The sequence below is a fragment of the Oxyura jamaicensis genome, chromosome 5 (genome assembly GCF_011077185.1).
Source record: "Oxyura jamaicensis isolate SHBP4307 breed ruddy duck chromosome 5, BPBGC_Ojam_1.0, whole genome shotgun sequence".
Classification (NCBI taxonomy): Eukaryota; Metazoa; Chordata; class Aves; order Anseriformes; family Anatidae; genus Oxyura; species Oxyura jamaicensis.
Genome location: NC_048897.1, coordinates 30,192,090 through 30,217,441, shown reverse-complemented (window position 1 = coordinate 30,217,441; position 25,352 = coordinate 30,192,090). Strand labels below are relative to the sequence as shown.

The 25,352-nt window shown below is 47.1% G+C and overlaps 1 protein-coding gene across 6 annotated transcripts in view; it reads left to right on the top strand.

The window, feature by feature from the left end:
• DDB2 (damage specific DNA binding protein 2) overlaps positions 1-25,352 on the top strand; it is a 32,126-nt gene that overhangs the window by 5,514 nt on the left and 1,260 nt on the right. The window contains exons 3-14 of one of the 6 annotated variants that reach the window (XM_035329230.1): positions 9,736-10,160; positions 10,769-10,928; positions 12,008-12,142; positions 14,059-14,242; positions 16,354-16,484; positions 16,978-17,169; positions 19,765-19,931; positions 21,072-21,171; positions 22,563-22,740; positions 23,808-23,953; positions 24,220-24,384; positions 24,692-24,737. In XM_035329230.1, the coding sequence (XP_035185121.1) occupies positions 14,071-14,242; positions 16,354-16,484; positions 16,978-17,169; positions 19,765-19,931; positions 21,072-21,171; positions 22,563-22,740; positions 23,808-23,953; positions 24,220-24,384; positions 24,692-24,737 (1,297 nt within the window). In that variant the 5' untranslated portion in view covers positions 9,736-10,160; positions 10,769-10,928; positions 12,008-12,142; positions 14,059-14,070. Of the gene's footprint in view, positions 1-9,735; positions 10,161-10,768; positions 10,929-12,007; positions 12,143-13,255; positions 13,286-14,058; positions 14,243-16,353; positions 16,485-16,977; positions 17,170-18,017; positions 18,164-19,764; positions 19,932-21,071; positions 21,172-22,562; positions 22,741-23,807; positions 23,954-24,219; positions 24,385-24,691; positions 24,738-25,352 lie in introns of those variants that run through there. The other 5 variants (XM_035329235.1, XM_035329233.1, XM_035329232.1 and 2 more) reach the window with 5 other exon arrangements.

The following is a 25,352-nucleotide window of genomic DNA, read 5'->3' as shown; positions in this document are numbered from 1 at the left end:
TGAAACATAATAGTAGCTGCACTGGATCAGACTAAGGGTCCTTGTCACCACATACGCTTCATAGCCAGTGGCCAAAAGCAGCTATTTTTTCCTTGCTTGGAGAACAGAGCAAGCATACATGATGCTTCCCTGCGTACTTTCCAAGCCTCTAACCATTTGTTGACAGGAACTTCCTGAGCTGAACGTGGCACCTATGAACTCAGAAACACCCCATGAATATCTTCCATTATCTTCTCCAACCCGCATTTGAACACACGTGAGTTTTCAGCATCAGTGATAACACATGGCAAAGCATCCCCCAGCTGAAAGCTCTACTGAAACCACCACCACAGTAGCTGGGTGGTCAAGTAAAGTATTTTAACATTTCTACAGGTTAATCTTCAAGACCCAAGTAGCACCCAGCAGAACAGGTTATTTCAATAGCAGTTGTATAGACTTCATAGAAGTCCAGAAAAAAGGGTCCTGGTAGAAGCAAAAAGGTCAAAGAACAAGGAGGACCCTTTTCTGCCAGGCTTTTTCTGGACTTTACATACTCCATGAGCCCATGTCAGTCAGCAGATCAAATTGGATCTGCGTGCAGACATAGGGATGGTACTTAGCAGTGCACACGGGGGCTGAAGAACAGCTGCTGCTGTCACCCTCAGCCCAAGAAGAGCAAATAGATTGCCACTCCACCCCCTCATGCCTGGTTATTCCCCAAACATCATATGTTATGGGAGCTGCCAAGAGCTTGAGACCAGGGAAAACGCAAGTTTGCCAGGAAAAGCAAACAGATGAGTGTGTTACATGTGCCAAAGGCAGTTCTACAGCAAGGTGGGGAGATGACAGCACTACCCTGTGGACAGCCTGATGGAACAGGAGCCACCACATCACTCAGGAGGGTTGGCAGAGCCTGTACAGGATGAGCTGCAGTTGTGTGGATCAACACCAAGACTTTCTGATGCCACTGCCACCTCTGCTAAGAGGGGGCCAGCATTAAATTTGCAGAGCAGAGGAATGTCTCCCTCCCCTCCTGCTTCCCTCATCCATTTCTTACAGTTAAGTGAATGAGACCTCACAGCAGCTCCTGCATGAGGAACTCTCCCGAGAATCAGGGAGAGAGCACCTACATCTCTAGTCACTTCTCTTCTGCACGATTACAGATGAGAGCATCATAGACACAACCAGCAATGGCAAGTAGACAAAATAAACCATACAAATGAGATTTATGCAGAGATATAAGCCTTGCTGCTAAGTGTTTTAAACAATGGTATTCCCCTCCATCCCCCAAATATCTGCTCTTATTTTGACCAACGTAAGAAGCTATCCCAAAACAGCTTTTGGTCTTCAGTTGCAGACGGGCAGTGGCTCATGACTGATTCACTGGTGCTGAGCTCCACTACAAGAACCACCAGAGCACTGGTCACAGCAGAGCTGTTTCTACCTTTAACCACATCCATCTCACCCCTGCTCCAGTCAGTCACATATCTCAGACCACAACTCCCCACCCTCAGACCAAGAGGTCAGGCTAAAACCTTTGCTTTCAAGTGTGTGCATCTGGCACCACACTACTAAGCAGGCCTTTTTGTTTCGTGTTTACACAACACTAGTACAACAGGGTCCTGATCCACAATTAGAGCTTCTAGGCCGGATAGTAATAATCACTCTTCTTGACTCCAGAAACTTTTCCCTACGGCACGTAAGCCACAAAAATCCTCTTCCCTCTACACCACACTCTAGTGCTTCCAGACTCCAAATGCCCAAGGCATCACTTCTGTGCATTGCTTGACCGCCTCCTGAGACTCCTTGTGAGCAATTCTTGTCCTAGGTTTGCCAAGAACCAGCCTCTGAGTGCTACAACTGCTTAAAGGGCTGCTGCATACAGACCTGCAGGAACTCTTCCACAGAAACAGAGCTTGTACACCGTGCCAGGCAAGGCCTCCTGCCCAACAGAGAGTCCCTGAGTACAACAGCAAGCACTGGATCCAGGCAGATGAAGGAAAAAGTTGAATTATATTTATCAAGTAACTTGGCTTTGGTGACAGACATTTGTTACGGACCAGTTACTATAGGGGTGTTCAACACAAGCTAAGCAAGAGTTTTAATCAGGAATGGGCTACTAGCTCATTTCTACCTCAGGACAATAACACCACAAAGCAGCAGTGTGACATTTCTGCAACCCATCTGTTTGATTCCCAAAGAGTCACTTTTCCTGTACAGCAGGCAGTGGGAGAGGTTTTGTTTTCACTCCAGGGCACTTCTGGTGTAGGTTGCAGATAAACATTTCAATCTGAACATCCCAAAGACACAAAAGGACAACAGTCCACCCTCCCCTTCCAGAGCTGCTGACATGAAAACACCTTTTTTTTTTTTTTGATAACCTGTTGTCAGAAAGGAGCTAGAGCTGAAGCCAGGAAAGACCACAGAACTCCAGCAGCATAATAAATGGGACTGTTACTGGTACAGCAGTGCTAGGAAGGTCCCTGATGGGAAGAATGAAACAAAGCATGGGACAGGGTTTCCTTTCCAGCCTTATCTCTACATGTGGGCATCCAATAGCTCTGAACTGTAACGATGCCCAGTAAGGTGCTCTCCACTGCCATCACGTTGTTACAGGTGGATACACCTGCCAGAGAGAGGCCAGATCTCTACAGCTAGAGGAGTACCAAGTGACATCAAGATCCTCCAAGAAGCCTATATACCTGAAATGACTTCTACCCAGCAAAACATCCCTCCGAGATGCTTACCCTGTTGCTGTGGTCACACCCTTGCTGGAGTCACCTGCCTGGGAAAGGGCCTACAAACCAGTGTGTCTCAGCCACTCCCTGAAGCCTGCCAGGGCTGCCTAGTGCAGTTTAGAGAAAGATCTCTCCGGCCAGGGAGAGGTCAAAGACATCAGGCAGAGCAGTAACTGCACACAAAGGTCACTTCAGCTATGTGCAAGCCTCTAACAGAAGCTCGTCTCCAAGACAATGATTCTCTAGAGACTGTGTGGCTGTCCACCAGCAAAGTTCTCAATGGTTATACCAAAGTACAAAAATACAGACAAGATCCTCCTCCGCTTAAGGTGCTGACCTCCTGAGCCTACGTGCTGCTTCAGTGCTCTCCCTAGTTTCTGACCACAGCTTCTTTATCTCAGTCTCCTCCAGATTCAGACCAAGCTAATATCCTGCAGACATCTCACTATGCCATAACCAAGTGGTTTTCTTTTTTTTTTTTTTTAAAGCGTTCAGACAAAATACTTTCCATATTTTTTATTCCCTGTCCAGTTCTCAGAGGCCAAGGCTACAGGACAGAGTTCTGCCAACACATCACTGCTGATCTAAAGGTTAAGATTCCTGACCAACATAGCTGTACCAGGCAGGAATTGTTTCACCAAGAAAAATTTTGTTTTCCTTTCCAATAGGATGTAGGAGATCTCCAGTATTAAAGGAGATTGCAACAGCAGGCTGAGCCAGTGTGCCCACTTCCAGCCAGGCTTTGAGTAAAGAAGTTTTGTTTAGATCTGTATGTGAACAGCAGTGATCCAAACAGAACAGAATGCCCCATCCTCATCCAGCCCAGAGTAAAGAAATAATGGGGTGATGCTGGTGTTTGCTTTTTCCCCAACCTCAGGAAACTGCAGGTAGTTTATATCAATGGAATACTCTCCTCCTGTGATTGAGTCACCTTGTAACCCCCAGAGCAGGGATCAAGTTTACCTGAATGCATTAAGGAGCCTTAAGGGAGCAGGCTGCAACCCAACAGCCTTTAGAAGAGCCGCAGGCCAGTCAGCACCATTCTAGCACCAAGCCTCTGGCAGTTCCTTGACTACTGTGCAGTTTAGTAAGGCAATGTCTCCAACCAGGCTTCTCTGCCCCTTCCATTTGAAGGGTGCACTTTTATTTAACCCAGCTGCAGTTCTGCATACCTCCACATACAAGGAAGCTCTTGGCTTCATTTTACCAATATGCAGAGTTTCACTTAACTCTTTTAAAGGAAGGGGGGAATGGGAGATGGACTTGGCAAGTATTTGTGTCATGTAGACAGAGTACATGGCAATCATATGCACAACGAAGCTTTCAGAAAGTAAAACCAGATTTACTAATACTGTTTATTAGCCAGAATCATAGAATTACTTTGGTTGGAAAAGACCCTTAATCAAATCCAACCATTAACACTAACACTACCAAGTCCACCACTAAACCATGCCCCTATGTACCACATCCACACACCTCTTAAATACCTCCAGGGATGGGGGCTCCATCACCTCCCTGGACGGCCTGTTCCAGTGTCTAACCACCTCTTCCATCAAGGGATTCTTCCTGACAGCCACTCTAAATCTCCCCAGTGCAACTTGAGGCCATCTCCTCACACCCTACCAATTACCACCTCAGAAGAGAGAGACTGACACCCACCTCACTAAAACCTCCTTTCAGGTACTTAGGGTGATAAAGTCTTCCCTCAGCCTCCTCTTCTCCAGACTGAACTCCAGTTCCTCCAACCACTCTTCATGTGTCTTATTAACCTGCTTTGTTGCTTCAATTAATGCTTTTCTTCCAAATACTCACATAATGCAGACAAGAACCTGAAAATTCATCAGGGTGTTTCCAAAGTTCATCCTGTTCCCTGCTCAGTCCCCCAACAGGCTGAGGAAGGGGATACAAGCAACTTTTTGGAAGGAAAGCTGAATAAAATAAGACCGAGTGCTAGAACATCTCTTACAGTAAACAAGAAGAAAGAGGTAGAACAGAAGCAGTGAGTGTGATGCTTTATGTTGTGGTCAGTTCCTGCACTTAGACAATAGCAAAGCTCTTCGGTCACCTTTTGTCACCAGAGATAGGTTTCCTCAGTTGCTTCCTCTCAGGAACACCCAAACAGTGCAAAGATGCAAGCGCAAGGCAGCCTTCAGTACCGTATGAAGTGGAAGGACTACAGGCAGGAGGTTAGACAAAGTTATTTTACACAACCAGAGCCTTCTTTTTTACATGCCTGGTCCCAGAAAAAAAAAAAAAAACTTTTGCTCTGTGGAGTGTAGGGAACATTCAGTAATTTAGATTCCCTTCATAGCATCACCTGGTCCAAGAAGCATTTAGCAGATTCAATCACTTTGTAAATAGTCTATTGGTAAAGGTACGCTATGTCTTTTTGACATATTTCCTGGAGATCGCACAGATAACAAGGCTGAAAAGGGCAGCCATCAAGAACTATCCTGCACTGTGAATATTCATACCTCACATGTTCATCCTGGAGATCACACACAGTATGTCTTGCAGCAACTTTTGTCTACCTTCAGATTACCTGCACAGAATCTGGTCCTTGTTTTCAGTATTGTCTCTTCAGATACATTTTTGAATATCAAGCTGAAGAACTCATCTATTAATATACTTCATATTCCAGGTGTTATCAACAAAACTCCAAGAGGCTACAAAGGAATGTGTTACTCAGTCCAAAGGGCACATATCACAGAATAAATTTCAACTGCTGAGCATTGCTGGAATGTCATTTGCTTCCTCAGCCCATTGGCCAAAGCACAGATCTCAGTTTCTAATCCTCAGGACCCAAAGAGACATGTGAGGGAAGAACACCAGGACCTTTTTTAAAATCAATGCACAAACAGAGCAATCCAGTGGGCATTGTTTCCTCCCTCGTGGCTTCTGGAAGCAGCTCCTATCCCACAGCTTAAAAAAATGTTTTTGTTGTTGGTTGTATTGGGGTAGAAGCCTGCTGGTGTCAACACCAGGCTTTCACAGAGGTTTCCAGGCAATGGGGTAAGCAGTGCTGGTACAAGAAATGGCTGATTAAGGACTCCAAGAAGCAAAAACAAACATCTAGAATTATTCAAGAAGTGAAACATGCTCATTGTCTCCAGGTCCTCCATGAAGGTTTCTTGCCCTTGTCAGGGTCGGGTAACAAGCCCGTCTCACACCACCTTGCTCAGCAGCAAGGATACAGAGGCAGAGGAGGAAGTTACTGCCAACAGATAATCATCTACAGTGACTGAAAAGATTGACCATATCCCCCACAGCCTAGGAGGCAAGAACCACATCTTCCCACAAACAGATGAGACACAGCTTGGGCAAGCTCGTAGCATGGACAGGGCAGAAGACTTACTGTCAGCTGTGTTGTCTGCAGCAATTCTAACTCCCCTAGCTTGGAAAAAAGCCTACTGACAGGTCTCGATAAACAGTCCTACTGCGATCGTCTACTAGGAGAGCATGACATCCCCCCCCAAGCCTAATGCCTCTGGATCCAGGCCCCTGGTACCATGGAGATCCCTCACATGCCTCTTGAGCAAACTACAATGCCCAATGACAACCACCAGATTTAGCACACAAATTCCAACTGTCCCAAGTCTGAAAGGCTCTTTCCCATTGTGCCATTCAGACAGGAGAAGCCACTGAAGGCAGAAATATGATTAGGATGCCAGTCACACACGTTGCTTCACAGCATTACCCAGCTTCAGCCCACATTTCAGCTTGAAGGGACAGGAAACTCTTGTACGAGTCACTGAAACGAAGCTGGATGATTACAGCTGAGGGGCACACCAGGCTCTTCGCATTAACATTACACATTGTGCTGGAAAAAATTGTGCCCAGATGGTCAGAAGGCATTTGGATGTTAAATTAGTGTTCACTGTGCCACAAGGTAGCAGGCAATAAGTTATCTCTTGAACAGCTTCTGAACAAGGATGCAAAGCTCTCTGTTACTCTTCAAAGAGCTGAAGCCCAAATTCTTCATGAAACCCCCCCAATACACTAGTCACTGTTTTCTGTCTCACCCACTACAGCCTTCAGATTAAGACTAAGGCTTTTTTTTTAATCTCTCTGACACAGCTCCCTGTCATACAGCATCATCTACACCCATCACGCTATGCAAGTATGATAAAATAGCTTGCCCGATCAGAAAGCCTGTTTTAGGAAGATAAGAGTGCCTCAAAGGGCTTAAACAGCTCTCCTATTGTTTAGGAATTTCCCCATGAACTCTCATGAGCAGCCTAGCTTCACATATTACTGATCAGCTGATGGAAAAAAATAGAGGCAGTTTAGTACTGCTTTCTAATCAAGAGCATAGTTTTTTCCACTCAGACTATAGGCAGATACTTTAGAGGTCTCCAGTTCAATCCCTGGATGCCAGCCATCACATGAACCAAACAGTTTAAACAACAACTGAATAATCTCCAGCCCTCAAAATTGCTGGAATGAAGAATATATAGTATTTGCCACCCTGAGATACGACATTTTTAACAGGAGCTGATCTTGCCCCTAGTATGGTGCCTCATCTGTTTCTCAGTTTTACAGTCCCCTTCTAAGATTAGTCACATTACAGATATACCTGACTGCACTGTTGAATCTTAATATGTGCATATACAAATATATATTTTTAGAGGTGGTGATGGCTTGTAAGCTCATGTTCATCCATGGAAAGCGGCAAAAAGTCAGGCGAGTTCTTGTATAATCCATAATGACCTAGAATGATTAAAAGCACCACTGTCCTCTAAAGAGCTGAATTTAGGTCCACAAGGTTGTCAGGCTTTTATAATTTGGTTACACACAGTCTGCCAAGGACCTGAGGCATTTTGGTACAGCCAGCTCACACACAGTCCTTACTCATTGAAGTTTGATGATGAAGTCCCAGGTGAGCACTTACACCTACCAACACAGTGAAGTTACCACTCTTTACAACCCAAGAAGGAAGACAGTCCTTCATGGAACAAGTGCAGGCAAGCCAGAAAAACGCAAACTCACAGGTCAGGAAAAAAAAAAAAACAGATCAAAAAACAATAAAGCAATACAATACAGCAGGCACAGAATAGGGAAGGCAGCATGCAGCTAACCCAGCTCAGGCGCTCACTCCGTTCCAAGCTGCAACTGGAAGTACGATCTAGTAAATATTTTACGGAACTTCTTGTGAGGCACTATTAATAACACAAAGCATTGCCAAAGCAGAACACACTCCGTCTCACACGGAGCATGTTGTACACTTCACAGAAAGGTGAATCCCTCCCAAAAAGGAATGTGCTCAGTTATGCAATGTGCTGGGAGAAGCTCCGTTCTGACTCCACCCAGGGACCAGCTCACACCTGGAGCCGGGACCGTCCGGACCCTGTCATTTTAGCCTACACGCTGCAGCCGTGCATTCTGCACCCATTACGCACTGAACATTGCTTGAATCGTCGTGAGGCTTAGCAGCTTCTGGGTGACATCTGAATTCCAGGGTGGAGCAGGAGGCTCTGCTAGGGCTTTGTATTGCCATCAATTACTGCAGTATCAAAGATACCTGTGTGCAAATTAGATCAGCAGTGGACTTGAAGAGGAGAGAGGCTGGTCTCCCACTGCAGAAAGCACCCGCTGGGTGCGGAGGTTTGCAGGGTGGACGAGGAGGCCAGACCACATCCTAGGGCCAGCAGCACGCAGCTGGAGGTGGTCCGCTAACCTCCTCCTCACCCCTACGCCTAGGGACGACTCAGAGCTTGAAGAACTGAAGCAAGCAAAGCACACATAGTTGGCACAAAAAGCGGCGAAACTGGTTAACGCATTTGGGCCACGCTAACTTTGCTTATTGATAGCCTCACGGAGATGGCAGATCCCTCCTCCTGCGAACGGTGACAAATCGTAGACCGAGCACCGGGCGTTCAGGCCCACTAATACCCTCCATGTTTATCAGCTTTCGCCTGCCCCGGGCCGCAGAGGACACAGTAACCCCGCTGTCCTGCCCCAGGCCGGGCACCGCCAGCATAGCCCCGCTCTCCCCTTCCCCGCCACCGACCCCAGGACGGAGGAGGAAGACGAGAGGGCCGGGACCGCCCAGCTCACGGCAGGGGGGACGGTGAAAAGTTCCCCCCTAAGAGACAAGGGGCAGCCCCCAGCCCTCGGGGGAGCCGCTTCGCCCCTCAGCACGGCGCCGCCTGAGCCCGCGGCTCCGCGCTCCGAGCGGGCAGGGGCCGGGCGCGGGGCCGCCACAAAGGGGCCCTGTGCCCGCCGCGGGGCGGAGGCGCCGGCCCCGGGGGGGGGGAGCGGGGGCGGCCCGCGGAGCCCCCAGCGCCAGCCGCGGGCGCCCGCTGAAGGTCAGGCTGGCGGCCGGGCTGCGAGGGGAACGGGGCTGCGGAGCCCTGCCGGGAGTGCCCCCCGCCAACACCCTGCCAGGGAACAACCCCGTCCCCACCCGGGGGTCTCGGTGCCGCTCCCCGCCCGCAGGCAGCGCCCGGCCGGGCAGCGCCTACCCCCAAGCCGCCCCCTTCCCGCGAGGAAACTTTCCCCTCGCGGCCGCCCACCGCGGGCAGGAGCCACCAGGACCCCCCGGCTCCCCCCGGAGAACGGGGCGGAAAGTCCGTCCCGGTGGAGGTGACCCCGCCGCTTACCTCGCAGGCGGCTCGGCTCGGCGGGCAGCGGCCACCTGGGCTGGGAGCGGGCCGGGCCCTCCCCCTATTTCAGCCGCGGGACGCGGGGGCTCCCGCCCCGCCTCCAGCAGCTCCCGGCGGGGCGGGCCCGGCTCGGGGCTCGGGGCAGGCCGGGGGCGGTGGGGCTGCCTCCTGCCCGCCCCTCCTCAGCCCATTAACGGGACCGTGCGGGCAGGTGGGGCCGGGTCGGGGGAGCGGTGCTGGATTTCCCGCTGTCCCATCATGGGCAGGGGCTCGGGGTGTTGTTGCATGGGGTGTCGCTTAAAACACTTGGGGGGTGCCCAGTGGGGTCCCCCCCGGCATGGCGGGTGCCTGAGGGCCCTGTGAGGCGCTGCCCGGGCGGCGCTTAGGGAGCTGGGCTCCTGCCCTGTCTGCAGGGCTGTGGCTCGGTTAATGAGTTACTGCGAGCTGCAGCCGGCCTGTGCCCACACAGAGACCCCATCCCCCGGTTCTGAGTGAGGCTGGGGCACTCTCCTGGGGTTGGGGAGCAGCTTCATTGCTGCTCAGCCTGGTGGCCTTTTGGCTCAATCCCTCAGAGCTGACTCAGTCCGTTCGCTCTCTCCTCTGGAAACCTTTTCCTGAATAACCCAGACCTCATCTTTTCAGAGTCTCTTGGTTGAAGCCAGCTTTTTTGAACTACCAGGAGGTTTGCGTGCCAGAGTTTCCACTTCTAGCGCCAGGCCTCGGGTGTGGTTTGCCATGACGCTGGGACAGAGCGTGTAGAGAGCGCCTGGAGGCCTTGCTGGCCCCTCTCCTCTCGACTGGTTCCAAGAGACTTGGGACCCAACTCCAAGGACCAACTGTGAGTTTGCCGTGATGTTTATGCAATCAGTGGAGAGAGGAAAGTTTGAGAGCCTTACAGGAGCGAGAAAGGAAAGAACATGCCATAAATTTGTGCTCCCACTTCTCTGGAGCAGTCCAGGGATGTTTTCTTTACAACTGCCCCAAGTTTTATAGGAGGTAGAAAAGTACCTCTACAGAGGCCCTTCAGAGACTATGAATTCCTTTTAGAAAGGAGATCTTAGAAACCATTCCACTTATTTTGCCCTGGGGCCAATCCTCAGTTCACTTTCCCCATGATATGTCACTGGATGTGGTACAACAGTGAGTGTACTTTCAAAAAGTGACTCGAGACATTTATCTTACCCTAGAAGTTAATTATCACTGAGAATATAAGCATTAACTTTTTATCTTACTAAAATAATATTTTTTGTTTTAAAAATAATAAACTATCCCTGAAAAACATGAACAAAACCAATGCCAATTCTTTGGCATAAAGATTCTCTAAATCAAATACGAGATTTTAATGCCATTATTAAATTTACATACATTAGTGAGGTAGGGGAAAGCAAAAATCTGTAATTCATTAATATTCTTTATCCAGCATTTCCCTTATTTTACGCTATGCAGATTTTGATACTGATACCCCATGCACTGAGCATCTGAGATGCCTTCCATTTCGGATCTGGCTGTCCCCAGTGCTGACTAAGTGGCGAGGCTACTACGTAACATGGCTGTTACGCTCCTTTCCTCTAAGACTGGAATTGCTTAGGGAAAATTGAGTGCTCAGGTAAACAAGATCATTAGAACAGCAATACTTCTGCTCTTTTTCCTGATGTAGGGCAGCCTAGTAAAGGTCATGGGATAGAAGGAGGTTAGATAGCATATTTACTCTTATCTCCTGGCGACTGAAAATTTTTCCTACCTTTTAGCAGAGTATAGGTCTTGCTTGCATCTGTGGGCAAAACTCAGGTTGCTGTAATGGTACTCTTTACATCAGTAGTCAGACTAAAGTAGCCAAAAACATTCATGCTTTGGAAAAAGATCCTGGCAACAAGGAGGCAAAATACCAACTAGTATTACAAATACCATGAAGTTGACGGTCTTAGTCAGAATATAGCTTTACCAGACCCAGCAACAAGACAGCTTCATTCTCTAAGAGAGAACTGTGATCTATAACTAAGGTGGAACCTCAACAAGAGCATACATCAGACAGAAGGCATTGTAAAATCAAGCCTAATATCCAGCCCATGCATATTTACACTCCTTTGACTTGGCTGCATACATTAGTTTGAAGAGTATGAGCCTGTAAATACATAGCAGAATATTATTTTCAAATTACTCTTTCTCTGGCCTGCTTTGTACCACGTCTGCTTAGTACTGGCATACCAGTACTAATTGGCGGCACCCTGTGCCAGTGGCCTTTCTGCTGTGCATGATTTGTGATCTGCTATTCTGCAGATCACAAAAATAATCTGGTGACTCTTGAGAGAGAAAGCAAATGCGGTGTTAGTAATTGACAGAAAATGCTAACCATGACAGCGCAGTGAGGAAACCCGTAGGTTACTGTGCGTGCCCTCTGTGCAGGGAAGCAAACGCTGGAAGATGAAAGGAATGGGGACAGGAAGTACACAACATGGCTGGAGGTAACCTAGATGACACCATTGGAGTTTACTTTGGGATTAATACATAGATCATTGGAAGCAATACAAGTCTTTCAATCTGCTTGAAGAGAGTTGGTATCGGGGCATTTGTCTTCAGTTACAGACTTAGAAATGTACACCTTTTACTGTATGTGAAAAACAGAGGATGTTAAGATTTATGTCCTTTAACTGGTGATTTGTTGGTGATTCCTGATGACCTCCACAGGTTCTGCCTCTGATGACGATGACTTGTGCAGACCTGTAGATGAAACCATTGATCACTGTCAAGACAAGGAGGCTATTTTTCTAAAGTAGTTTCCTTTCCCAGAAATCAAGCTTTCAAGGCATCTGAGGAAAGCAGGTAAATACTTTCAGTTATTGCTCTTGCTATTTTTTGTTAATGGGTACAATTCTCAGAAGAACGCTGTGTATTACAAAAGTGCTTGGTAAGACTATGGTCAGGTTGGCATACATGTTCAAAACTGCCTGACATGTTGTCTGTTAACATGTCAAAACTGACATGTCTGTCAGCGGTTATGATTTTTTTTTTCAGGTTATTCTGATACTCAGTTTTAGGATACTAGCAACTAATACAACATTGTTGTAGTGCAGCAGAAAGGTCTGGAGTTTGGCTCTTTGTAGATTCTCCTAGTAGTTTTTCAGTTCCTTTCCTGACATGTGAGGAAATGTATAGGTAACTAAACGCCCTGCCCCCCCAAAACAAACAAACAAACAAACAAACAAAAAACCCTACAATTGCAGGAGTGATTACACAGAGATATTTTAGGACCACACAGCCAGATGTGTGAATGATTGGATGTTATTACTCAGAATATTGACGGGGACCTGAAGCATGGGATGCCTGCTGCTCTGGAGGCAAGGCAGGCAGCAGCCTCCCTCAGGGATGGAGAGGGAAGGAGGTGTGTGTGCTTCCAGCTGGGGATCGTCTTTCTTTCTCTCTCCTGTGCTGCCCAGGGTAGGGTCTGGTAGTCCCTGAGTTGATCAGGACGTGACTTTTCCCCCAGCTTTAAAGCACGTGTTTTTCTGTTGAGCTCTATCACAGCTGGACACCAGGTGCATCTTGCAGTGAAAGTCGTGTTTTTAAATAGCATCTCTTATTTTTTTCGGTCGCTGTTCGGTTGATCTATTTTGGGCCCTCCCCACGCAGCTTTAATAAACGAATTAATAAAATAGCATCGCAGAAACTGATCACTTCTCTAAGAGCACAAGTCCCGAAGAAGCCGACACTAACCCCCCAAGGCCGCCTCAGAGGCTCTCTCCCCGCGCTTGGGGCCGGCCGCGGGCCCGGCGGCGCTGAGGGCCGGGGCCGTGAGATGGCGGCGGGGCCCTGCCGAGGCCGCCTCAGAGCTCGGCGCCGCTCCCGGGGCCGGCAGCCGCTGCCCCCCCGCTCCTCCCCGCCCCGGTTATGAAAGCTCCGGGGAGGGGCCGGCTGCCGCCCGCCGTCCTGGGCCGCGCCGGGGCTGCGGAGGCCGGAGGAGCGCAGGTGAGAGCGGGGCGGCGCGGCCGGGTCCCGGGGAGGGCGCCGTGTGGGGAGGCTCGGGCTCCGTACCGCCCGCGGGCGCAGCCGCCGCAGGCGTTCACGGCTGGTCCCTAAATAAGCTCGGAGCCAGCGGGGGGCCGGCCCGGAGCAGGCTCTTCCCCGAGGAGCCCCCGGGGATGCGGCGCGCGTCAGCCGGGAGGAGGAGGCGGAGAGCTGGGGCAGCCCCGCGCCGTGCCCGCAGGCGTCGTGGGGGCCCACAGGCGAGCCGCCGGGGAGAAGAGCGGTTGAAGTGTGTTTGCCGCGCAGCGGAGGAGCCCAGCCCAAATATCAGTAGGAAGTGTCGTCTGAACATGCTCGGTGGGAAAGCAGTCAGCCTTGGCCGTCTTCGTAACAGCTCAGTCCTTTTCCTTAGCTGAATCTGAAGAGCTCAGTGTGAGCTGCTGCAGGAACAGTTAGGGCATTATGTGGTTTCACAGATGTGCTTTATGCAGATCTGTGGGTTTTAAGCTTAAAATTTCTGCAGAAGCACATCTGTCAAAACATACCCTACTTCTGTAGGATACACTCATTTTCATATGGCAACAAAGAAGAGTTTATTGAACCTGTTGCCCTCTCCAGCAGAGCACAACAAAAAGCTACTGTCATGTTGATGAAAGAGGCTACAGGTATAATCACTACTTCCAGGCTACTGGGATAAATTTCACTCCAGGTTTCCTCTCTGTTGTCTGGTTAAAAATCTGTGACAGTCTTACCTTCCATGCTTTATTTGTTTCTAGTGGTCAGACAGAATGGCTCCGGTTAATCAGCCAAAGGACAAGAAGCATGAGAGGGCACATGAGCATTGGTCAGAAGAGGCAAAATCGTCTGGGAAAAGGAAACTGGACTACAAGGAACTAGAGAACGAACCACTAGCAAAGAAATTGTTTCTGAGGAAAACATCCAGACCCCTAGAGAAAATCGGTAACATTTCTTTACTTTGTCCCAACCAGATTTACCCTAAATCACAGGCATTGACTGGTTGAAGGAGAATGCCAGGAGTCATGTTCAGATGACTGTTACATATTCAAGTGATACACAGACATGTATCGGGGTAGTGCAGCCTCCAATTATCTGTCTAGTGAGAGTGTCTGTGCACGTCTGTCCTTCATTTTTGAGACTTCGTACCCCCTGGTAGAAGCCTGCCTGCTGATAATGCCATCACAGCACATTGGAGAGTTCTGTGGAATTCCTGAATTACCAGATACCTGCTTTACTGTAGGACAGACAGCCTTGGTAATGAATCATTTTTTCTTCCATGCATTTAATTCTTAATGCGGTTTCATAGCTGTAAGGTTGGTATCCTACAGCGTGCAGTCTACACTGGCATTTCCACCTGATCTGTGCATATTCTAACTTCCTAAAGCAAGTAGGAGTTACAAAATTTGGAGCAGTTGGCAGTGTGAACAGTGGTCATGGAGGCAAAACACTCTTGTTGGAAAGGAGTTCTGTATGTAATTGTGGATAGTTAAAGCTTCTTCTGTAGTTGACTTAGCTATGTGGTTTTCATTTCAACTTCACGGCCTGATTTTCAGATTCAGTGAGCACCTGTAGCTCCCCTAAGTTTCAGAGGGAGTTGGATGTGGTTAGTAGCTTGAGGAAAAAGAGACCAATCTTATTTTTCCTGAAGACCTTTCTTAAAAAGACCAAGACCTTTGCATTTGAGCTTTTCTGTTCTTTATACATATTTTGTGAGGAAAAACATCCAAACCCCCAGAGAAAATCGTAACACTACTGTTTTATATATTGATTTTAATATTTTGGAAAAAAAAATATTTTTTCTTCTGAATTATGTAAGACAGGTCCAGTTCCTTGCAGTTGAAATCTGTTTTAAGTGTTTCCTACAGCAGATTCTAAAAAGGTCTGAAGTTTTTTCTTAGTAAATTATCCTTTGTAACCAAACTCAATTTGAAAAAATATGCCCCCTTCTGTCCCTTCTGAAGAAGGAACTGTGGATGCTAATTCTTCCGTGGAGGAAAAAAAAAAAAAAAAAAAAGGAATTAAAATACAAATCCTTTTATGCCCACTTCCACAGGTGTGGCAAGTGTTAGCACTATGTTGGCATATGAATAAAGAAGTTTAGTCTCTAGGCTCCAGGCTTGCATTAAAGGAAGATTTTGTTTAGGTGCTAATCACACAGAATGATCCTTATGTTTCTGGTCTTCTGATTTTTCATTTGTATCCTTAAATGAAAATAGCATTTTTGTTTAACAAAGGCATCTTTCTCATTTGACATCTAGATCTACTGAGGTGTTACAGTCTATTGCCATGGGGATGATTAGATCATAGACATGGGACTGCAAACAGATCTTGTTTTTATCTAAAGGTCCCTGAAGATAAAACTTGGAACATGAACAAAATGTAGGAGCATGCTGTGCTCTCAGCAAAAATCACCCTGAACAGAAAGGTTTTCAGGCGATGAGGCGTCAGCAAGTCTATTATCAAAAACAAACCTCACAGTGCTGTAGGCAGGCTGTATGGGCTACAGCACAAGCAGATAGAATATTCTCATTCACAAGCAGGCATTTCAGGAACTGTGTGGGAACTCCTATCGCTACACTTGGGGAAATATCAGGTGTAACATTTCTGCTCTTCACAAGTCTGACCCTCTTTCCCCTGTACACAGGGGCTCACCCAGTCCCACTGCATATTGCCAAGTTGCTGGGGCTTTGCATGGCCTCAGCATATTTTGGATACGAACCATTCAAGCTGTACACTGTCCAAGAGATGCACCACCTGAGAGTTTGCTTTAGTCCTCCCTCTCGTGCTGTCTTTTTGCTAAATCTTTGGCTAGCAGAAGGAAGTTTTAACACGAGGAAGCATACACAAAGTTTGGCAGCCTGTGGGAAGAAGCACTGGGCTCCATAGCTGCAAAGGCTGCTTGCACCTTAGACATATAAGAGTCATTTAGTCTTTTCACTTGTGGCTGAAGCTCTTCATGGATGTAGCAGCAAATGCAGATGTCTTCCCATGTTAGTGAATGAGCATGACCGGCATTGGCTCCCAGTAAGTTTTACTCTTTTCCTCTCTGGCAGGTCGGAGTGGAGGTGGGTCTGTGACGAGAAACAGCAGAGCCCTTTTCCATCACCTGGCACAGCGGTGCAGCATTGTTCATTATGTCTACCAGAACATGCTGGGAGGCTCCATCCGGGCACAGCTCAGACAGGTGAGGAGTTCCTCCTTCATGACCTGTTGGATGTCCTAACTCTTTTTTTTTTTTTTAATGCTGTATTGTTAAGCTGCAAGCAATTTGGATGGAGGCCTATAACATTGTAGCTGTAGGTGAAGTGTAACATTCTACATGCGCACCAATGACATAGTCCTCAAGGTCTTATTTCTGACAGGGAGACGTTACCCTCCCTCATTAATATTAGTTATCCTGCCCTCTTAGCTCAGCCCAAGAGGCTTAGCTCCCTGTACGTCACTTAAAGCATGGTATCTCTCACTTCGCTGTTGCTTTCTGAGTGCTGTGGTTGATGTGGATTTGCGTGGTCCTGATTGTTTCCCTTGGGGACAGCATGTACTCTTTGCACAGAGGAGCTTAGCCTTTGCTGTGAATGTCTTACAACTGGTGGTGATTAGAAATTGCAAGCACTCCTCATTCAGAGATACTCAGGGATCCCTGCAGAAGTCATAATTATCTTTTATCTTTGTAACAGTGTCTACAGCTGCCCTTTCTGCGTTCTCTGACCTCATACCGCCTCTTTCGAACAGCAAGTCCCTTTGACAGGAGAGTGACATGCCTGGAGTGGCATCCAACACACCCAAGTACTGTAGCTGTTGGTTCCAAAGGTGGAGACATCATTCTGTGGGACTATGAAGTACTTACTAAAACCTGCTTTATAAAAGGGGTAAGTAAGTCTCTGGGTGTGTGGGATGGGTAGGAGGGGAAAACTGGAGCACCACCAAGTATCTGCAGGTCAAAACTGAGATCTGTTGTGAGAAACACATGGAGGTCTTGGGCTGCAGAGTAGCCAGCCATGGGGCAGGACTGAGATGCAGCAGCATGTCATTGTTAAGTTCCAGATTGTTCTAGCACTAGGGAGAATGGAGGCTTGTTGAGTAAATTCATAATGAAACAGTATTTGATGTGTGTTCAGTGGGGAAAAAATCAGCAACTGGCAAAACAATTATTTTAAAGGGATGCCAGAAGCAAATAGGCAGAGAAGGTCTGTCTGTTTTAGGCCTTGATCTTTCTCTGCTCACCTTTTTTCTGTGTCAGATGAAGAAACATCTTTGAGTGGAGAGAAACAAAGTTCCTTCATTTGAAGTAAAAAACTAAGCTAGAATGAGTGGTTTGTATAGCTTGCATGCCCCATAGTGTGTTCAGCCATTGGCATTCCTACAGGGACTCTAAAAGACTCTTTTGTCCCTTCCTAAATTAACATAGGTGTGCACTGGAAGGAATTCTATCCTCCAAAAATTCCAGGGTTATATTTCTTTTTTTGTTAATAGTGTGATGTCAGCCAAGGAGCGTGTTGCTGGGGGACTGGAGGAGCTGCAGGTCTATTCTCTGGGAGGGCAGCTGCCTAGACAACTGTCATGCGGGAAGGCATGGTTGTCTGCCTCTCCTGGAGGGCTGTGGTGTGTTTCGCTGTTGCTGTTAAGAATGTAGCAGAGAATGCAGACTTACAGAACACGCTTTCCTCCTTCCCCATCACTCAGTGGATTTTTCTTTTGTTCATCCCCTTCCTTGTAGATGGGAGCTGGAGGGGCCATCACAGGAATGAAGTTTAACCCTTTTAACCCTAGCCAGCTGTACACTTCGTCAGTTGCCGGCACTACCACCCTGCAGGATTTTAATGGCAATACTTTCCGGGTCTTCACCATCTCCGAGGACTGGGAGTAAGAAATACAGCAATGTTTTGGGCCTCTGTGTCCTGCTGGCAGGAGCACTACAGAGAGAGAGAGATATGCTGGTCTCTAATATGTGGGAGCTGGGCTTCTTCTCCACGTAGACCTCCTTTACCCTCCAAATTTCAAGAGTCCTCTCCCTTCTGAGGAGGCTCACTCTCCCTTTTTATTTTTCTCTGAAATGGGGTGGTGGGTAGGAGAGAGCTCTTCCGCATTAAGGGGAAGGCCATAGATGCTTGCTTACTACCTGTTACACGTGGGAGTGTGGGGTGGATTTCCTCAGCTCTATGTTCTGTGGCTCTGCCCTGGGGACCTTCTGACCACTTGAGTTGGTAGCAGTGCTGCTCGCTGCCAGATGGCTTTTACAGAGCAATCTGTGGTCCCCTCAGTACTTCTCCACAAACACCACTGGCTTTAAGTGGTACATGTCATAAGGATCACACCAGGTCATCCCCCCTAACTTTTGGTGCTTCTTATATATAATATCAAAATTAAGACTTGGATTCTCCAGAGGAATGAGGAGATGAATCTCTAGAGGCAATTCTATCTGCCTGGGTTTAGAATCACCCTCTCACATTATTCTGTGGACTCATGAGGAAACCTGACCTCTTCAATTAGTTGCTTCAGTGCTTATAGGTAAGTGAGAGAAATGGGGTTAGCCTCCTCTTTACTTTTCTCCACCTGATTCTTTCTGGTAGCAGCTTTCGTGGTTGTGTTCCAAAGCGGCTGTTCCAGCTGCAGTCTTGTCTTAAGGCAGCAGGTGGGCCCTGGTGGTGCTGGGATGACTGGTCAGATAGGCAAGGTGGGACAGGAAGTTCTCGTATCCCAGTGGCTCCCTGTCACAGTAATGCCTGGATGTGAAAGGACATGCAGTCTTTCTTTGCTGATGTGAGGACAGGCAAGCTCTGTGGGCGGGCTTTTCATCTTCATTGGCCTCTTAACAGCTGATGTGTACTTTATTAAATGGTTGCTCTGTGAGCAGCAGATGGAGTGCACATCAGGGTTTGGGGCCTTCCAGTCTGCATCCTTCTTTTCTGTCTTTGTGTATGTTTTCCACATTTCCTTGGTAGATGGAATGGGAAAAAACATTAAGTTTCTTGTGCCTTGTAGCTAGCAGTAGAATTTCTCCTGGCACTGCTCTTGTGCTGCCTGCTGATACTTTGCGAAGGACTAGATAAGGCACGGGAAGTAGGCTGTAGTGAACTGGTGAGCAAAGCCTCTGTAAGAAAAGCTTGGTGTAGGGCTGTTGTGAGATGTTAGGTAGCTTCTGCATGCAGTGGTGCTGTTTTTTCTTCTGATCTCCTAAGCCTGGTCTGAGCCAGGTGGTTCAGTGCAGATTTGTCCTTCCCTCAGCAGCAGAGGAAGCACTGCTGCTAATGGTGTTTGCAGTTCAACTTGTTGGGGTTGAACCTAGAGGCTCAGAATGTATGTGCTCAGATCTGAAACAGATCAGAAAGATTTTATGTGCATCCCCTGTCAGAAAGCGGAGCATCGTGCCTTGGGAAACCCGCAGCGTGTTCCAGGAGATGAGTTGTGTTAAGATTTTTTTCCCTCTCTAACCTTGATGCCTTTTGGCTTTGTGTGTATTCCAGAAGGGGCCGGGAGATTCTCTTGGAGACATCAAGTTCAGTCCTTATGAGGCAGTGAAGCTTTATGTGGCATCAGGGGATGGCACCCTAAGCCTGCAGGACCTTGAGGGCAGAGCGGTGCAGGTGATCTCCCGTGCCCCGGACTGTGGCCATGAGCTCCATAACGTTTGGTGAGGAGGGAGCAGGGCAAGGCTGAATCTCTGCTCCTTAATGCTGTGGTTAATGGTTAACCCTTAGCGCTGGGTTAGTGCTGCGGCTCTGCTCGTGCTCGCTAACATCTGCTTCTTTGCAAGTGTTAGGAGATCCTTGGTGTGAAGTGGTCCTGTGAGGAAGCTCACAGATAGGCTCCTGGCCCCAGCTCCAGCACTGCAGGGTGGGTGACAAGCTAGGAAGCCCCAGGGCACCTAGGTTTTTGCAGTAGCTGAGTGCGCTGCATGCACCTTCTGGTGTTATTTCTGGTGACACCATCTCCTGTCTTGCAGGTACTGACAAAGCTTTACTGTATAAAGTGTGAGGTGAGAAGAGCAGAACATCCTTTCTGCTCTTCATTGTGATCAGTGTTCTGGGCGCTTTGTGTGCAGCAGCTCAGGCAGCAGAGGAAGGCCAAAAAACATTCCTGGAGTCAAAGTTTCAGCTTACTGAGTTAACCCTACTGCCCTCTGGAGCGTTCAGCCTCACCATGCTAATTCCCACTGCCTTGAATTCAAGAATAATTTGCAATGAATTGCAAGTGAAGCTTTCCCAAAGGACCCCAGTTTTACTCTCACTGGCCCTACCCTCCCAGCAGAGCTGGGGTTAAGAAATACGTCTTTATCAGATAGGCTTCTACTCAGTTTTGTTTCTTGGAGCATGAAGTTCAGACAGTTTAGAGGTGCAACTTTCCAATCCAAAGCTTCTGTCTTTTCTTTACTGCTGCTTCACTGTGTTGTGGAAAACCTTATTTTAAAGCTGTTTCTGTATGTTTGGCAATGTTGCATGGGTGTTCTGATCTTTCCCAAGGTGTATCCATGTGCAGGCTCCAAGGGACTTTTCAGCCTTCGTTATGTTCCACTGTCCCCACGTGTCACACTCTTATTTAATTAACACTTCACAAATTACTTGGAAATTGTTTCATATTCAGTCACCAAAAGCAAGCACTGCTGATAAACCAGCCCCCTTCCTGATGTTCAGGGCCATCAGATCAGGCAGGAGATGGCAATTACAGTCAGTTGCAGTCTCCTTTGTCAGAAAGGGACAAGATGTGAACCAGAGCTCAGCTGCCTTCAGCTGCCTGTGGGAGGCAGCACTGATTTTTGTCTCTTTCCCTCTAGTTGCTGGTACTGCAGCGTTGATGTTTCAGCCAGCTGCCGCACTGTGGTGACAGGCGATAATTTGGGCAACGTGGTTCTGCTCAGCACTTCTGGTGAAGAGGTTTGTATGGCTCCTTACAGCATCTCCTTTACGGGAATCTTCATGTCTCATATACTTTCCTGCACAACGGGGCCCAGTAAAGTGGACAAGTGCCTTGCAGCTGAGGAGATGAGCCTACCCATTGTTTAGGCGCTGAGACTTCCTCCGCTTCTGCCAAGCACACTGGTCAGCACAACAGTAAAAATTCTCCAGCAGGGACTGTGTGATGTGCTGCCTTTTTCTTAAACGTGTTTGTTACTGGGCAGAGTAATTATATGGTAACCTGAAGAGCCTAAGCCAGCAACCTTCATGCTTCCAAAAATTTAGTGCACTGATAGGAATCATTTGGGAGGTACTGCTTTGATGGACACCTCTCCATGACTGGAGTAAGTATGTAACAGTAATTCAACAAACATTGGGATATAAATTGCACTACTGCTTTTAGACATGAGAGGGCAGGCAGAGGCAGACTCTGAAGCAGTACAGAAGCCTATTAGAGAATAGGCTTGGAGTGGCCCTGCTTACAAGAGCCCGCTGTACCGCCACGCTGGAGTTACCATTTCTCCTGCCTGCAAGGGTAACACCTGGAAGAGCGTGCCACCCGGTGAGCTGTGGCCAGAGGCAGCTGTGTAAATTAGTGAGCAGAGTTACGAGTACATGAGTTTTGTGCGTTAAAGGTTAGTTGCTTTCTTTATGTTTTTCTCTTGAAATAATTTGATGGGCTCTTCTGCACTTAGGAGATACCCATTGTTATAGAGGGTGGGCCAACTTTACTCCTTTGATCAGAAATAATCTTCTGGCATCCAATATAAATTCACTGATAGTCAATTTATAAATTAAAATATTAATTAAAATTAATCAATTAAAATATTTAATTGAAATATTTCCCCTTTCCTTGTATTTATTTTCTGATACATTTCTGGAAGCCAATTGTATCCCATCACCGGTCATTTTTACTAAGATAAAGAAAGCAAGCTTTTTCTGATCTTCCACAAAGTAGGCCCAGCCATATTATTATTGGGTTGGCAGCTCATTTCTGTACCTATTTCAAATTGTTTTAATTTTCCTGCAGCCGTAAGACTGGCACTGCGTGAAGTATTCCACATGAGGTCTTAACAATGACATTAGTACTTTCCTCCATGAAACACGGATTGTATTTTTCTTTCCTATAGCTGTAATAAATTGGTGGATCAGAGATTCTCCCAGCATTAAATAGTTCCAAGGTCATTCTTCTCCTTTCTTGTTTCCAGTAGGTGTATTACAGAAGGGTGTGTTGTTTTTGTTCTCTGTAAATGTATGACCTCTTTACTCTGCACTTGTAGATTCTCATTTCATTTTTTTAATCCAGTCCTTGTTTGTTTGTTTGTTTTTGGTGTATGTGTGATTTTGTTTGTTTGTTTCCTCTGCTTCAGATTTGGAAGCTGAAATTGCACAAGAAGAAAGTAACTCATGTGGAGTTTAACTCTCGATGTGAGTGGCTGTTGGCCACAGCATCTGTGGATCAGACAGTCAAAATCTGGGACCTCAGAAACATCAAAGACAAAACTAATTTTCTTCATGTGCTTCCTCATGATAAACCTGTCAATGCAGGTAAGTTCATGAGATAAGAATTTTGTCACACAGCTGTCTGCTGCATCTCCCATCCACATATTTTTCTTCCTTTCTTTTTTCATGAGTTTTGGATTTTATGTTGCTTTCTTCCCAAAAAGCATGAGTTGATTCTCTCTTTCTTCCAGTTACCTCTTTGTGTTTTTTAAGAGCTGAAAACACTTTGGAGCAAGCCTCAATACAGCCAGATGCAAATTGTTCAAGTATCATGTAACTTTTAAACACAAACGTTGAACATGAATTTTACCTGAGTCCTTTGGGAGGAGGCTGATATAACTTGTTAACCTGTATTTTTTTTTAACCTTCCGAGTAAATTATTCAGAAGTGGTGTTCATGGTGGAAGCACACGTAAATTCTGTTTTTTGACAGACTTAACCTAGGCAGCTTAGAGCTCATTATTTTCTGAGGTACTGCCTTACAGGTTTAACAGAGAGGATGCTCATGCTTTCCTGCTGAAAAGATTTCCTGCATGCCAGCTATCTTCCTTTTGCTGGTGCTTATAAGCACAGAAGGCAGTGGGAATGTGCCGCCAGAGGCAGGGAGGTGAAATAGGGCAGCTACAGATGGCCTCAGACTCGCTGTACAAACTGTGGCACTGTGCTTTGTTAGTGTTAAAACATCAGCAGTGGCTGAGATGAGAAAACTGAATTTATTGTCCCTTTGGCAAAAGCAGGGTGTGGGACTCAAGGCAGTTTCTTGGCTGCAGTTTTACCAGTTTGTGGAAGTCTGGAATGCAGGTGTTTGTTTCCATCTTTCCGGTGACTTCCCATCTGAATGAACAAGTTCCTTTATTGGTTATGTCTGTTTCTGATTCTAAAATGAGAACAGTGATTCTTCCTGTGTAACCCAGTGCTGTAGGTTTCAGCTTACTGTAAGAGCTTTGAGTTTGCTTGAGACAGGTGAAGTCTTGTCTGTTGGGGCACATGGCCACAACATGTGCCCCAAGAAAAAAGTGTGACGTTTTTCCAGTCAGAGAATTGTGACTTGTATGTTTCTTGTCAATCACAGCATTCTGATCTCTTGTTTGCCCTGTTGTCCCCCTCTCCTAGCTTACTTCAGCCCAACAGATGGTGCCAAGCTGCTGAGTACAGACCAGCGCAATGAAATCAGGGTTTACTCGTGTTCAGACTGGACCAAGCCCCAGCATCTGATCCCACACCCACATCGGCAGTTCCAGCACCTCACGCCTATCAAGGTGAGTTAAGCCAGTATAGTCCAAGAGGAGCATCACCCTTGGTGCTAGCAGCAGGCTTTAAAAGAAATGGTCTGTTTTCTGGTCAGGATACGATGTTGGTGGGTGGATATTCACACTGCTGCAGCTCTTGCAGAGCATTCCGCTGGGGATGCTCATGTTTCTGAGGCTGTGGGTGGGATGGACAAACTGCTGCTCACGCAGCTGGTTTCCTGGTGTGTGTCAGCTCTGCCCCTCTCTAACTCCCCATCGCTCTGCTCTGTGACCAGGCGACATGGCATCCTCGCTACGACCTCATTGTAGTGGGGCGCTACCCAGACCCTAAGTTCCCAGGGTACACGATGAACGAGCTACGGACTGTTGACATATTTGATGGAAACACCGGGGAGATGGTTTGTCAGCTCCATGACCCAAACGCATCTGGTATCATCTCGGTGAGTTGGGCACTGCAACTAAAACTACTTCTGCGTATTGAACTGCAGCCAAGAGATGGGCTTTAGGGACAAGAACAATAGGAACGTCCTCTACTTGTGACAGACTCACAGTCTCGTGGGGTTGTGGCTGCTGGCTAAAGCTGCTGACTTGAGCGGGGCTGTTCTATGTGGGTTTCCTGTGATGCTCTTTACAGAGCATTCTGCTTTCCAGATTGTTTGTTGCCATTATGTAAGCAGTGGTACTCTTATGCCTCTGTTATGTAAGCACTGATGTTCTTACAGATTCTCATTGTTTTTCCATTTTCAGCTCAATAAATTTAACCCTATGGGAGACACACTGGCCTCTGGCATGGGTAAGTAAAGAGAACCTGGAACACTAAGCACCCAGGAAAGGGTAGGCTTGTTTCTCAAGACGAAAAGCAAGTCGTGAGTGTGGTTTCCCAGATCCCATTCACTAGTAGTTCCCTATAATTTTCTACACGTGTAAAGGAAATTAAGACCTTGTCAGTCTTCCCCTTTTGCAGTTACGAAACAGGTTGCTAGTCATCTCTTAAGCATTCCTGAGCACGAGATCCGGAGGGGAAGAAGCCTCCCCTGAGCCCTGCTGCCATCTGCCGGACATATAAAGTTCCAGAAAACAGGATAGGGGGAAAAAGGCGTTTTCCAGCTAGGCCTGTAGTGCTCCCCTTATTTGACTTATCTTATTTCCCAAGCTTCACAGCCAAGATTACTCTATTTTTCTGAGGCTGTGTAGGATTAAGGGAACTGATTATAGGTTTATGTCTTATAATTGTGACAGATGAAATTATAAATTACTTGATTACATTTCGTAATTAGAGAAAAATTCCATGGGTGTTTGGAGATTGTCTGCAATAAATATCTTTGTATCCTATTTACCTTGGAATTGTCTGAGAACAGACAAAACATTTGGGATTTTTGGCATTTAAGCGGCATAGCCTAAGGTATTG